General features: G+C 39.2%; 1 protein-coding gene across 3 annotated transcripts in view; it reads left to right on the forward strand.

Moving 5' to 3' along the window:
- LOC122057714 overlaps positions 1-15,654 on the forward strand; it is a 107,610-nt gene that overhangs the window by 35,966 nt on the left and 55,990 nt on the right. For all 3 annotated transcript variants that reach the window (XM_042619933.1, XM_042619931.1, XM_042619932.1), the window contains 5 exons: positions 2,177-2,285; positions 2,705-2,848; positions 3,399-3,674; positions 3,824-4,498; positions 12,360-12,581. In XM_042619933.1, the coding sequence (XP_042475867.1) occupies positions 2,177-2,285; positions 2,705-2,848; positions 3,399-3,674; positions 3,824-4,498; positions 12,360-12,581 (1,426 nt within the window). The remainder of the gene's footprint in view (positions 1-2,176; positions 2,286-2,704; positions 2,849-3,398; positions 3,675-3,823; positions 4,499-12,359; positions 12,582-15,654) is intronic.

A 15,654-nucleotide genomic window follows, 5' to 3' on the forward strand; every position in this document is an offset into this window, starting at 1 on the left:
AACTGGCTTTAATTGACCAATAAAAGACTTAAACGACTCCAAAACTGGCTCAAGACCTCCCTTTGTGTTTGGAGTCCTAAACCAACTAGGACTTGACAAAAGAAAATCAACTCATAACAGGACCAGACTTACAGATTCCTAATCCTGCCTAAACTAGGACACATAAACATAATGAAAATAGGAAAAGGAACAGAAAACAGAACTCTACTTTGAATAGAACTCCATAGTAGAGTAGGAAAGTGAGACTAGGATTCCTAGAGAAACTAGGAATTCTGAAATTCCTGAAACCACAGTTTCTTCTTCTTCCCTTGGTACTTTGTAGCATAGTTGTCACGGCGTCAAATCGATCCAAGGCGGTGGAGGGGTGGCTAATCGATTTGGCGATAAATCGCCCGTTTTGGCGTTGCCATGGCGGTCAAATCGCCCATGTGTCATTTTTTATTTTTTCTATTTTCTAAAATTATTTAATATGCTACTTTTTTATTTTCCCTATTTGTTAAAGTTATTTAGCATGCTACAAGCCTAGAATATATACCCTATAACATATAAAACAAACATTAAGTACCATCAAATCATCAAAAAAATCAACATAGCCATATCATGTCATAAAAAATCAACATAAATTATTGATTTATACAGTTATACATCAATTCATCACTCATCAAGTCATAAAAAATCAACATGTACTTCACACGAAAGTAAAAATTAAAAGGCTAACCTGTGACTGAAGCTTGAAAGCAATAATTGGAAGTGAGTGAGCAACCTGAACAAAGTAAAAGGTATATATGTCAATATATTAAATATGAATGAGAGATATATATTTGGAAACCTAAGAATAGAATCAATAGATCAAATGATAAGATAAGTGGCTAACCTGTTAAGCTATTAATGACTTATTGAAGCAATAAAGCTTGATAGCAAATGAACTCAACATTAAAAAAAAAAAAAAAAAAAAAAAAAAAAAAAACTAATCATCCATGTTCAAAGTTCAAGTTTAAAGTTTAAAGTTTAAACAATACATAAAATCCAAACAGTCAAACACAAATAACTTAATCATCATAATCATCCAACAAATCAGCAGATGGCAGATGTTGGTTGCTGCCGGAGAAGGAGAAGAAGAAGAAGTTGCAGGTGGTGGCTGCTGGAGAACCAGTCCGGATGTAGGTTGCCTCCGGAGAAGGAGAAGAAGAAGAAGTTGCAGCGGTGGCTGCCGGAGAAGGAGAAGAGAAGACGTCGAGGGTTTTGGTCTCTTCGAGAGTTCGAGCTTCGAGGGTTTTGGTCTCTTCGGCGAGTGTTTCAATTTTACGCTGCCATATTATAAAAAACAAAATGTTAGTAAAAAAAAAAAAATAATTAAAATATAATAAACAAAATATTGTTAGTAAAAAAAAAAAACACAAAGTCGACCGCCTAGGTAATAAATCACGATATGGCGTCCCTGGCACCGCCTAGCTTTCCATGGCGACCGCCAATTGTGAGAACCACAAATCGTTGGACTGCCATGCCCACTTTTTACCACCGAGACGCCAAATCGTCGCCTAGGCGACGCCTTGACAACTATGCTTTGTAGAGTATCTATTTGGATGTTCTTGAAACCATGGTTTTAAAAAATGGAATTGGGGATTGAACCTGATCCAAATCGGCTGGAAAAGTACTAGAATCGGTGGGGATTGTCCGGAATCGGTTGAATTGATCACGGCCGATGCTGATCTGCATAAACTTTAAGCTATTGTAAGGTGTTGGTGAAGCTACGTATCTTAAGCAAGTAGCCAGAGAGGCATGGGAGCTGTATATGTGCATCTATGGCAACTTTCATTTCTAGTAGATGCAGTTATGATGGAAGCTTGCAGCCAATGAATGCATGCCATGCGTAAGGTAAATTTGGCGCTTTGGATAGTGTTTTAGGTGAGATGCTATAGGTAAGCAGTGGACTCTGGCTAAGTTGTATGTGCATGATGAGTAAACATTTCAACCTTCTAGGCTTACGGATTTCAATTCTTTCTTTTGTGGATTATGCTCTTCCTTTTGTTTGTTGCTAGAATTTGCTTCCTGATTTCTCATGTTTTATGGTGGGACTTTGATTCTTATGTCAAGTACAATTCAATTCATAATAGTAGGTTATTACTCTTTATATATATATATATATAGTGTTTTAAAGTGTCTTTCATTGCTGCAGTTTCTTGCAACTTGATTTGGGCCAGCTACAAGTGAGAAATGAATTTAGATGGTATGGCTGCCCAGACAATGATGATTCAGCCGTTCATCTTGATGTTCTTCATGCTGAGGTATATTCTCTTCAGAACTCCCTCTTGTGATTATTATATGCTCTCTCTTACATGTTTCCTATGGAAATTGTAAGGGAGCAACCTGCTTCAGAATATGGTGCCCGATTCTTTATTTGGTATGGAATTGAAGGAGCTTTGTCTTATAAAATGAGGAGGGATACAAAAGGAACTTATAGAAAGGGGATCTTGGGTTTTTGTTGGTGGTTTTCTTGTGGTTGTAACTTGTAAGGAGAGGCATAGTACTTAGCTGTTTAGGTGCTTCCTGATGCCCCTTATGGGGCGATTTACCTGGTGCTTTTGTCTGGTTGGATTTTCTTCATGTCGTTTGTTTGAGTCATTAAAGGGCTCTATCTTTTCCTCTTTTTCATACTTTGGATTTAGTTGTAAGTCATTCGAAATAAGAAAAAAGAATGCTGCAGATACTCGGAATCAACATGGCTGTCGGAGTCAATGGTCTTATAGGGAAACCGATGATACAAGAGGGACAAGGGCTTCATGTCTATGTATGCCGCAGTTTGAGGGATGTTTTTAGGAACGTTCCAACATTTTCTATTGAAGTTAAGGTGATTGTCTTATCTCAAATCTTCTACATTCAATATTCATTTTATGTCAAAGGATCTAATCATATTTGTATTCAATATGTATCTAGATTACGTGCAAATAATATCAACTCCTGCCATATGCCTCCATGGGAAAACTCATATTTAATTTTCGAGTCATAATTTCCTTTTTATTAATTGGAGACGAACCAAAGAAGCTCATAATAACTTGTAAAAGATGTGAAATAAAGTGGAGGCACTATATTGATTGATTATTCAATCAATACTTTGTTAATATTCATGGTCATAAACTGCTTGGTGATAATGACCATAAAAGGATGCGTGCCAGTGTTGATGAAATATATGTTGACTTCTTCCTGGTGATCCTCCAAAGATTCTATGGACCTAGTTAACGCTAGAAACGATATTCTTTATATATATATATATATATATATATATTTCTCAGTTGTCGTTAAATTTTTAATGTGGTTCAATACATCATTCATTTCTAATCCATCTGGGACTGGGAGTTATGCTTCTCTGAAGTGATCCTTTTTAATCAATGTTTGGCTAGGTTGGGTCATTGCATGGTGTGATTTATGATAAGGAGTATAATGTTATTCTCGATTGTGCATACACAAACATATATGAAGAGCCAAAGCTTCCTCCCAGTTTCCGCAGCAATGTATCTGATTCAAATGATACAATACGCATGCTAGCTGACAAGGTCAATATTAATAGTCAGATCTTTCTGTCACGCACTGTTACTATAGTGGCGGTTGAAGTCAACTCTGCATTACTAGAGCTGTGTAATGGCATTGATGAGGAATCACCTTTAGCCCACATTGCTGTGAGTATTTTAACTTTTCCCATTTGGCAATAGGTCATGCATTTTTCATCAAGAATGACTGTTGTCTCATTTAAAATTGATATTTTTTTCACATGTGCTAATGGGAACTCCTATTTCTTCATTTGACTTTGTTTTTTAATGTTTTGCAGCTAGAAGGTCTCTGGGTATCATACCGTATGACTTCATTGTCTGAAGCAGATCTTTATATAACTATTCCCATATTTTCCATTGTGGATATCCGTTCTGATACAAGACCTGAAATGCGCCTGATGCTTGGATCTTCCTATGATGTATCCAGACAATGTCCTACAGCACATCTTCCTATTTCTGTTGGTAAAAGTAATTCTATGAGGATGAACTCTAAAACTGCTTCTGACACGGATTTGCCAAATTCAACTATGCTGTTGATGGACTATAGACTACGGTCTTCCTCACGGTCATTTGTGGTTCGTGTGCAGCAGCCTCGTGTACTTGTTGTTCTGGATTTTCTTCTTGCTGTAGGTGTGTTTTTTGTGCCTGCTTTGGGAGCAATAACAGGCAGAGAGGAGATGCTGGATCCTAAGAATGATCCCATAACTAGAAAGAACAGTATAATACTCTCATCACCTACATACAAGCAGAGGGAAGATGTGGTCCATCTGTCACCAAATAGGAAGTTAATAGCTGATGCTCGAGTGGTGGATGAATACATCTATGATGGCTGTGGAGGGACAATCTGTTTGAGTGAAGAAACTGATATTAAAGAAACATCGTCTTCCAGATTTCAGCCGATTATTATAGTTGGACGTGGTAAGAAGCTGCGGTTCATGAATGTAAAAATAGAGGTATTTTTTCCCTGAACTGATTCTGTATAGTTATTTATTCCCCCACCCCTCTTCCGATTTTCCCTCTCTCAAGCATCCTCTTTTCTAATTTTTTTCTGATTCTTTTTCTTTTCCAATTTCCAAGTTTCAAAAGTTTTGGTGTATCAGAAATGAATTTTTGGGGAGGGGGGATTGCTGTGTCCAAAATGAAATTAGGACATCTATGAACCTAAGGATGTGAATTTGAAACCGAAACCATTTACCGAAACCGAATCGAGCCGTTTACAGTGAAACCGCAAAACCGTTTAGTAAATGGATCGGTTCTGGTTTCAAGTTTAAGACCGGTTAGCTAAATGGGTTGGTTCAGTTTTAACTGTTTGACCCGTTGGTTTTAAACCGAATTGACACTGTGAAAACCAAACCGTTTACACCATCAAAACTGACCCGTTTAACCCGTATAGCGATTTAATTTAATAGAATAAGGGTTTAACTGATATGTTTTCAGTGCCTCATGCTCTTTAACTTTAGAACACTAACGGTAAGTTGTGTTCATTAGCAACTTTGTTTGTATTTCACTTTCTCCATGTAATATTTTCTTTGGCTTAGTTGTTTGATGGTTTTAACAAAACAGGATGGGTTTAATTTAGGGAAGAATATTTTCTTTTTTTAATATATTTATTACTCATCCAAAATACAAATTTGCATGGGGGGGAAGTGATAATGGAAATAGTGTTTTAAGGAAATGAAATTTACCTGTCTGAAGCTCTCTCCACCCTTCCCTTGGGAATCTTGTACTCTGTCTTCCTTGGTGCATTTCAGTCCTGTTCACAAGTATGCCGGACAGTCGCCGTTATGCGGTTTAAGGCCAGGCACAACATGATTGGATAAGAGTTCGGCTATGGTATTTTTCCTTTTTCCACGAGGTCCCCGAGGAAGTGCGTAGGTTAAGCGAAGAGTTGGAGGAATTAGAAGATTGTGACAATTGTGAAGATTCCATCTTCCCAAGGGTAATATGTACTTTTGGATTCATAGGTGTCGCGGCATGAAATAGCAATAATGGAATTTTCCAAATTCCAACATTTTCCCAGAGGAAGAAAAGGGTGAAGTTAGGCACACAGGCCGTCAACCCATTAAAGCTTAGGCACCTCATGGAAAAAGGAAAAATACCATGGCTAAACTATTGTCAAGTCATGTTTTGCCTTTCCTTAAACCGCATAGCGGTGGCCGTCATTCATATGCATGAACAGGATTGAAATGCACGAAGGAAGACAGAGTATTGGATCCCCAAGGGAAGGGCAAAAAGAGTTTTAGGCGTCTGATACCAGCATGCTAACTTCAAACTTCATTACTTCAAACCAGGATATCTTACATGAGAACTGTAGTCTGATATTTATAGGTCATACTGAATTTCAAACCATTACAATTACACACGTTACAGCCATACTTATCACATCAGATTACTGGATAAGAAAACAAACCATTACAATTACACATGGACTTCAGACCATTACAAGTACACACATTACAACCATACTTATCACAACAGATTACTGGATAAGAAAAAACATACTCTGGAAATATTACCAAAATATGCAAAGGTCACATTACTTAGGTAAGATCCTTATCTCCAACAGTTACTATTGTCATATGAGTCAAACAACGTCATAATAGCTGTTCTCGAGAAAACCAAACTAGTCATTTTCCAGCTGTGTGAAAAGAGGGTGTTGGAGAGTGTCCCGGAGGGCCCACCATGCTGTCTTAGTGGAATCAATAAGACACGAGGGAACAGTTCGATAATCCACATTATTGGCACAACATATGGTATGCATAAAGATTTCCAGTCTTCCTGAGCGTGCCGACTGGTGAAGATATCATCCACTGTAGTTTAAAGCAATTCGACCATGGGATGAGTTCTACTGATTGAGTAGTTGCGAACATGATTGAAGAAATGTTGGGGAGGATGGTGGCAGACATAATAAACATAGATGGCTGAGGGTATTTCAAAAGATGTGGCGATCTCATACCAGGTGTGAATGGGTAAGAAGAGGGAGAGAAAATCACCAAAATACCTTTTGTTGTGGTGAGCAATCTGATCAGGGGCATAAAGTGTAATATATTGCTAAAGAATATGAATAGGAAATACTAAGGTGATTTTGAAGACAGAGGAGATGCCACAGGACAACATACTCTTTCTCAAAAGTGAAGAATTTGTCAATGACAAATGGAATCAGGTAAGGGTTGTCTGTGTGGCACATGATGAAATCATAATGGACATTATAGCGGCGGGTGACAATACGAAGGGTTGCCTGTAAATCTGTGAGGCTGTTGCTGACGAGGGTTTTTGTGGCAATAACAGAGAATAACTCAAGGGGTAATAGATGTACAGGGAATGAAGAGAAATGGGAGGATGAGGCTCCTGGAGTAATAGGGTAGAGAAGTGGGATGATAGAGGCTTAAGAGGACGGAAGAGGAAGTCAGCCAGAATATTTTGTTTACCTTTGATGTGCTTTACAGTGGAGGACCTTTTTGAAAACCAGGTTGCCCATCAAAGAAGTTGGATTTTTGGAGGAGTCTTTTGCTTGAACTGAAGCTTGCCATGTCCATTTCAATCTGGAAGGTATGTCCTACATAGTTGTCAAGGCGACGCCTAGGCGTCCAGGTGGTTTTCCTGGGGTCTAAGCGACAGTCGCCTTGTGTTTTTACGCTTATTTATGCCAAATATCATTTAAGTAAATGTTCATTTACTTAAGATATTATTCATAAAAAAGCAAATACCCCCTATTTGAATCCAATAAAAATAGTTTAAAAATCAAATTCCAAAAGAATAAAAAGTCAACCCCTTAGTCCAAGAACAAAAATTAGATTTTGATTATAGGGACGATTTTCAACTTTTAAATGCTGGGGTTTTTCTCAATTATGAAAATTTTATAAATTCTATCATGTTAAAACATTGGTAAAAACCAAAAGTCCGGTAAAATAATTTTTTGTTTTGATAACCATAAAATTATTTTCATTCATGTGATTTTAACAGTATTCGCGCACTTAAAATTAAGTTTGACCGGAGCATAATTTTGTCAGTACAACTCAGATTTAAGTAATCTTAGACTTGTTAGAAAGTTGGTTTTATGTTATAACTAATACAAAACGTCTCATGTAAAAATAAAATCATTTGACTCGTCAAGCTTATTATAGAACAAGTGCATTTATCTAAATATTGATTTCTTATAACTTAATATGACTTAATGTTAATTTTTTATGATTTAATATGGTTAATTGTTGATTTTTAATGACTTGATATTGCTTAATCTTAAATTTTTATGATACACGGTATATATAGCTTACTAAATAATGTTAGAAAATAGGAAAAATAAAAAATAACACTTGGTCGCCTTGTTCGCCTTAAGGCGGGCGCCTTCTTGCCTAAGCGCTTAGACAACCCTCCACCGCCTTGGTTCTCCTTGGTGCCGTGACAACTATGATGTCCTATGAGATGAAACTGGAAATTTCAATACCACGCTTGACTGCAAAGATTTCTTTGAAAGTAAAGTGATAATGGAATTCTGATGGCTTAAACAATCCACTACGGTGGGCGCAAACTCTGCGCTGACCATTTAATTCTTAAAGAAGGACTGCTGCCCAGTGAGTATCACTAGCATCTGTTTGCAAGATACGAAGTCCTATAGAAGGGATATGCAGAGGAGGTAGCTTGATGCTGAGTTCTTTGAGGGCTTGGACTGCTGTCTTATGCACCTGGGACCATGGTGGAGCATTCTTTTTTGGGAGCTGATGAAGGGGAGCTTTATGCTTGATCTGTTCAGGTAAAAACTCAGTGATGTAGTTGACAATGCCAAGGAACTGCTGTATCTGTTGTTTTATGAGAGAACCATCAGGAAACTGCTGGAGAGATGTGGCAATGTGTGGCTGGAGCTGGAATTGTCCACCTTTAATGGTGATGGCGAGGAAGCCAATCTGGTTAACACCAATCTGAAGTTGTATTGGAGAGAGCATGACACTGTATTGCTGGACAATCTGATGGAACTGCTGGAGAAGTTGGAGATGAGTATCTGCATCCTTTGAGAACAGCAGTATATCATCTATATGGATCAATGCAGGAGCCTGGATTGGGGCGAAGATTCTTGTCATGGCTCACTGGAATATAGAAGGAGCAGTCTTAAGGCCAAAAGGCATTAATGTCCATTGGCAGTGATGGTTTGGGATGCAGAAAGTAGTCTTGGGCCTGTCTTTAGGTTCAATGCCAAGTTGCCAAAAAACCAGCTTTTAGATCAAACTTTGAGAAGATGGGTGGCATTGGCAAGTTGGAGTAACAATGCTGGCCTTACTGGAAGGGGAAACCTGTATTCTGCCAGGAATGTATTGAGGGGCTGATAGTTGATGACGAGACACATCTTTCCTCTTGTCTGTTCTGCTGTCTTGTTGAAATAAAAAGCTTCACACGCCCTTGGAGAATGGGTGGGTTCCAACAGTCCTTGTTTTTGAAGTTGCTGTAATTCTACTGTGGCTAAGGCAAGGTGCTCAGGGTTCATGCCAAAATGGCTAGCCTTTGTGGGATTTGCATCTTTATTCTTTTTTAAAGGGAGTCGGGTGAAAAATTTGGGATTCTTCCACAGAGGGTGGTCACACTTGGCAAGGAACTCAGTGTGGGAATTAGCACAAGAAGTTTGAACCAACTGTTGCTTGAAGGTCTCAAATGATTTGGAATTTCCTATAAGAAAAAGGTTAGAAACAGTTGCCCATGGTAAAAATATATTGTTTGTACAAAAGCCCTGTGGGTGATCAACGACGGGAAGGAAGATGACGAAGGATGTCAAAACCAATAAGGATATCTTTCTCAGGTAGAGAGGATCCTAAAACTCTATCGGTGACAGAAAGGGTTGGTAAGAGTTTGATTTTAATAGGCGTTTTGGAAATCAAATCTACAAAAAGTTTTGGTCATTTGCTACTTTGAAGGGCTGTTTGTGTGGCGTCTATGATTCTTTGGGAAGAATATGGGGTGCCATAATGGTTGTTGCAGCACCTGTGGCAAAAAAGGCTATGAGTTTGATAGGCCAGGAAAAGGATTCAGGAATAATTCGTACACGGACAAAAGGAAGGGAGGCAGAGAAATAAGGTGGGGAATTATACACTGGAGGAAGATTAGGTTGCTGAAAAGTGATGATTTGGTAGAGGGGATCAAATTCCTCAGACTTGGCTCTAGAAGAGAGTTCTGAATCATTAGTAGGAAAATCAATGGCAAACAAGGAGGTGTCAGTGGGTTCATCATCTAGGGAGAAGACTGACTCAATATCATCGCCAAGATTGGAGAGAGATTGAATTGAGGCAAGCATATGCATGAATTTTCTGTTTTGGATTTTTGCGGGCATTGTTTGGCAAAATGTCCGTGTTGGCCACAAAAATAACATTTGTCAAATTTTTTTTTTCTATGAAACTGTTTGCGGTGTAGAAATCTCCATCTCCCTTTGGGTCGTCTGAATTTAGATTATCTCGTTTGAATTTAGATTTGGACCCAAATTGTGAGGTCTTCCTTGAGAAATCTTGATGTTGGTGAGAAGCCTTGTAATGTGATCTATGCTTGGTAGAACAATCACAGGTTTTGCCATCCTTGCATTTGATCTTAAGATATGAGGTATCACAGGCCTTTGAGAATTTATCAGAAGATTTTTTCCAGTTCTTCAAGGATTCTTGGGTGTGACAGACCTTTTGGAGAGCTATTAGTGCATAACTATAGAGAGAGCCAAGAAAAGTTGTAACAAGCTGGAGTTTCCGTAGACATTTGATGTCATTAAAGAAATGGAGATCAACCTTGGAAACAAGAGGCTTTAAGATCTGCAGATCAAAGACGGAGTATGAGGTGTAACTTTAGTCACACAATGAAGGATAATGACGCGGTAAAAATTGAGAAGAGATACCGCAAAGTGACTATTTTAGATATTTGGGGTCAACTACAAATAAAGAAGGTGACATAGAGGATGATGCTTCACAGAGAAGTAAAGTGGGATAGATGAGGTGGAGGGGTGCGATCGGTGTGTTGTGTGATAGGTGTATTCCTTTAAAGCTTAAAGGGAAATTCTATAGGACCATTGTACAACCGGCGATAATGCATGGGGCGGAATGTTGGGCAGCAAAGAAGTGTTATCTAGAGAAGCTATGTGTAGCAGAGATGAGGATGTTACAATGGATGTGCAGCAAAACTAAGAAGGATAAAGTAAGAAATGAGCGTATTAGAGCTGATTTGGGAGTTTCCCCAATTAATGACAAGCTCCGAGGAAGTCGCTTGAGGTAGTATGGCCATGTTCAATAGAGGCTTGGGACGCCCCAGTAAAAAGGAGTGATCTGATTACAATTGAAAAGATCTAGTTGCATACCTAAAATGACCATAGGAGAAGTTGTGAAGAATGGCATGCATAGTTTGGGTCTTGACCCAAGTGACCTTAGAGAGAGCCTATTGGAGGGCAAAGATCCATGTTGCCGACCCCACTTATCTAAGTTTCTATTGACTTGCTATGCTGGGCCTCGTTCCTCTTGCTTTATTCTCTCTTTCGTTTCTCTTTTATCAGTTCTTATTTTCTTCTCTTCTCTTCTACTCTTTATTTCTCCTTTTCTAATTGGACCTCTGTTTTACCTACTTTTTTTTGCACGGATCCTTGTAGCCAACCCCATTAAATTCAGATAAGGCTGAGTTTGTTGTTGTTCCTTAAACATTTGATGGGACTACATAGAATCTGTGCAAAAGCAACGATTGTTGCTGTGCTTGTCCTTAGGGAAGGAATGGGGGGTGGGGAGCAGTCAAAGCGAGGAGGGGATGTTGCTATGCTTGTCCTTAGGGAAGTAATGTTGGTTGGCACGCTGTATGTAAAGGATTATGCGTGCACTTGTATTTTTCTTTTCGGCTAATGGGGGAGCTAGAAACCTTGCCCCAGCTTTATTAACATGTTGCTCGACAACCTTTTATAGTTGCTTGTATTGTTTTGGATGAGTTTTCTTTGGAGTCAGTGGCCATTGAGAAGGTAAAGGTGAGGGTGGTAGTGGTACATTGGGCTGCTACCACCTTTTCGGTGATGTTCCTTCCACCTTTCTTGTTTGCAGATTGGGGGAATGTGATCGATTCTAATATTCCCAGGGATGGGAGAGCAGTGTCTCCTCGTTTGGTTAGAGTGGTGAAACTGAATTTTGGTGGGTCATTTATGGGAAATCCAGGTCTGTCTGGTGTGGGAGAGTCATTAGATCAAGTGGAGCTGTTTTGAGGACATAGGTCTGGACCAATAAGCAAGGGGAAGTCTATTGCGCCGGAACTGATTTTTCTTCAGATGGGGCTGGAGTTTGCGGTCATCGAGTTTGTGGACAATATATTGGGAATTTGGTAGGAGGAGATTTAGCGACCATCATTGCTTGGTGGGTTCTAATACAGAGGGTCCATGGAGAATTGTTCAAATTCCTGGACTCGTAATAATACCTTGCTTGATGGCAACTGTTACGGTTGGAAACCTAGTTCAACATGGCAGATCCATTGGCCAAGCAAGCTCTCTGAATTCTGAGAAGAGTTCCACCAATTCCTTTCACCTGACAGATTGGGTAGGATGTGGGTTGTGGTGTGATTGTATTTTTTTTTCCATGTTTCATGAGGCTGTGAACTTTTGTCTTGTTGCAAATTCTGGTATTGCTTTTGGCTGGTTTCGTTTATTTATTTTTTTGGTTTTGATATGTGGAAACAATAAAGAAAGACCACAATTAGTCAGGTTGTTACACTTCCATTTTTTTTGGTTCCACCACAGCAGAAAAGAGATGAACATTTCCAAAAAAGCCATTTTCCTATCCTCCTTTTCAAAGAATCGTTTTAATTTTTAACATATCCTTCATCTGTCAGAATGCTGCCCTTTTGAGGAAATATGCATACTTGAGCAATGGCAGCAGCTACTCAGTCTCTGTGGAAGATGGTGTTGACCTCCTTTTCCTTAACAATTTCTCCTCTGATAGTGAGAAAAATAGTATGGACCATTTGCATGGATTAATGGATTCATCTTCAGCTTCTATTGCACTTAATGATTGTGATTTGAGTCAGATGCAAAGTATTACTTTCGAAGCCCAGGTAAGTAATTATTTGAATAAATTCCTTTTGGTAAATTTTTTATCCTATAATTTTATGTGAACTTCATTGTGAACTGTATACCAGAACAAGAGCAGAACCGTGTGTAGGATTTTTTTCTTGTATTATAACTCAAGGATATTTTCAGTTAACCTTTCTTCTCTCCCCCATCCCTCACACCATCCACCCCCACCACCTCCCCCCAAAAAAAAAAAAAAAAAAAAAAAAAAAAAGGAAAACCAGAAGGTAGAATCTCCCAAGGTCTTTTGTCAGTTCCATTTCACTTTGGAAGCCTTTCTCTCGTTCTTTTTCTCTTTTCCCTTCTCAATCTGTAATAACTTTATTTCATTGATATAGTAAAAGCGTGTATAAGTATCATGACCTGTGTTGACATATTCACCTCTGTTCATAGATAATTAGGTATGGACAAATAACACAAGTGTAGAAAAAATATCGTAGTCATTGAGTAGAATGGGTTCCATTATTTCCAACTGTTGCTCTGCTTTATCCAGCCATGAGAATTCATCATAAGCCCATGCCTCGTTCAGCGTTGAATCTGTAGTGTATGCACGCATACTTGGCTTGTCTTAGACTCTTTGCCTTACACCCAAAAGTTTCCTGTGCACTCCTTACTGTCAAATCCAAATGCTGGCACTTCAAGACTACTTTCACAATATTCTCTACCTGTAAATCTGAATTGTCCGGCAATCAGGCCATGAAGTAACCATTGATTCCATATTCAATCTTCAAACTAAGGGTGCAAACGGACCAGGCCTGTTAGGGAATTGACAAGTTTCTCAAGGACCCAAAAATTTCCATAGAATAATCTCATGCTTCTCAGGCCAAGGTGTTGAGGATAGGTCTTTCAAATTAGCTTCAGCTATGATCAGCTAATCCAAGCTAACTTTATGTGATAAAAATCTGGTCCTGACTCCTGACCAATTTATGATTTCAATCCCTTAATCCTCATTCCCGGCCTCCTCACATTCAAAAGTATATGAGTGATAGTTGAAGTCTCCTGTTCCAGATGTTAAAAGGTACCAAACACCAATTGTGCAACCAGCTATGATCTTAGGTCATCTTATTTCTGTTTTTATTTATCTTATAAAAAAACTGTTTTGTTTTACCTAGGAAATGACCTTTTTGGGAATTGGGAGGACTGATGGACATCAAGGCACCTGTGAAATTTTGTTAGTTGATTTCTAGGTAACCTTATGGAGAATGAAACTTACTGCGATGAAAGGCAACCAACATAGTTCAAATATAATTATAATCAAGGTTATACGTATCCTACGGTCCTACCAATACATATCGTATCTTTAAGGTACCTATATGATATGATACCTATATAATACCTAAAAAAAAATGTATCAATTGTATCGGGTCGATATGGTTGATACATGGCGATATCTATTCATAGGCTCGATCCATCTCTTTTAAACTACAGACCACTAGTTGTGACTGTAAAACATTTATCAAGCACTCCTGTAAAGCATTCTAATAAAAACAAATTTTTTGGCAAAGTCAACTTGATTCCGTCCGTCTAAGGGAAAAATCGACTCTAGTAATGTTGATATTATCATTATTCGGAGATCAAATAGCCTGCAATCAAGGATCGAACCCAGTTTTTCGCAAGAACAGTATTTATCAAAACTTTGAAATTTTAGCTTGTATTGATTTTTAATGTCATTTTTGCAATTGATCACTATAGTGAAAAATGACCTGAATGTTGGCAAAGACTAACACCTGAAAAATTAAGAGAATCCCACTCTCTTGCAAGAAATTTTCAAAGGAATTGATGGAAAATCCCACTTTCCTGTGACCCTCCTTAAAATCAATATCCACAAAGCTTTTGATTCCATTTGTTGGGATTTCATCTTAAATGTCTGTCATTGTATGTCCTCCCCCGCCCCCCCACTTTCATCCATTGGATCTACTCCTTATCTCCTCTTCGCCTCTTCTCTATACTTGTCAACGGTTCCCCCTTTGGTTTCTTCCCCTTCTCTGTCGGCATCCGCCAAGGTTGCCCCCTCTCCCCATTCCTCTTCTCCTTTCCCTTGAAGTCCTCTCCAGATCCATATAATCCTCCACTGATCTCCACCTCACCCCCCCTTCCCAAATTTAAGGCCCTCACAAGCTCACCCATCTGGCCTTGGTTGATGATCTGATGATATTCTCAAAGGCTGACCCCCAATCCATCCAATCTATCTTCCTCCCTCCACCTTTTTGAACCCCTCTTTGGCCTTCGCATTAATATTTTTAAATCCCATCTCTTCCTCTTTGGGATCTCTGAGTCCCTTAAACTCTCTCTCCTCCATGCTTTGGCATTCTCCCTAGGATCCCTTCTTGTTAAGAATCTAGGGCTCCCCCTCATTCTTACTTGGCTCTCCGCTCACTATTGAACCCCCATACTTGATCTTATCCGAAAACGGCTTCAACTTTGGAAAGGCTAGCTTCTTTCTTTTGTGAGTCGCCTTGAGCTTATCAGATATGTCCTCCGGTCTTTCCACGTTTACTGGTCTAGTGTCTTCAAACTTCCTCTCTCCACCATCAAGATTGTTGAATCCCTCATGTGTACCTTCCTATGGAAAGGGGTGGACTCCACTGAATTCCTCTACCCCATCAGTTGGTCCTCCATTTTTAGTTCTAAAATTGAAGGGGGATTAGGGCTTTGGAGAATTCTTGATGTAAACACTGCAGGGACCCTTAAGCTTATTTGGAGGCTTGTCTCCAAACCCAATAGCATATGGTTCTCATGGGTTTACTCCTCTCTCTTTAAGACTGATTCCCTCTGGATTGTCCCCCTTTGCATGGATTCCTCTTGGGTTTGGCGTAGCATCTTAAACCTTTTTCCTATGGCCCTAAGAGCCATCAAGTCCTCTATCTCCGCTATTCTATCCACCTCACTTTGGCTTGATAATTGGCACCTTGTTGGTATCCTCTTATCTGTGGTGGAAACTAGATCGGCCTACTCATGTGTCCTAGCTAGAGATTCCATGGTTTCCTCCGCCATTTCTGTCTCCAACTCTTTGCTCTTGTCCCTCCCTCCTTACATTTGGTCCTCCCTCCCCCCCCC

Source organism: Macadamia integrifolia, chromosome 12 (genome assembly GCF_013358625.1).
Source record: "Macadamia integrifolia cultivar HAES 741 chromosome 12, SCU_Mint_v3, whole genome shotgun sequence".
Classification (NCBI taxonomy): Eukaryota; Viridiplantae; Streptophyta; class Magnoliopsida; order Proteales; family Proteaceae; genus Macadamia; species Macadamia integrifolia.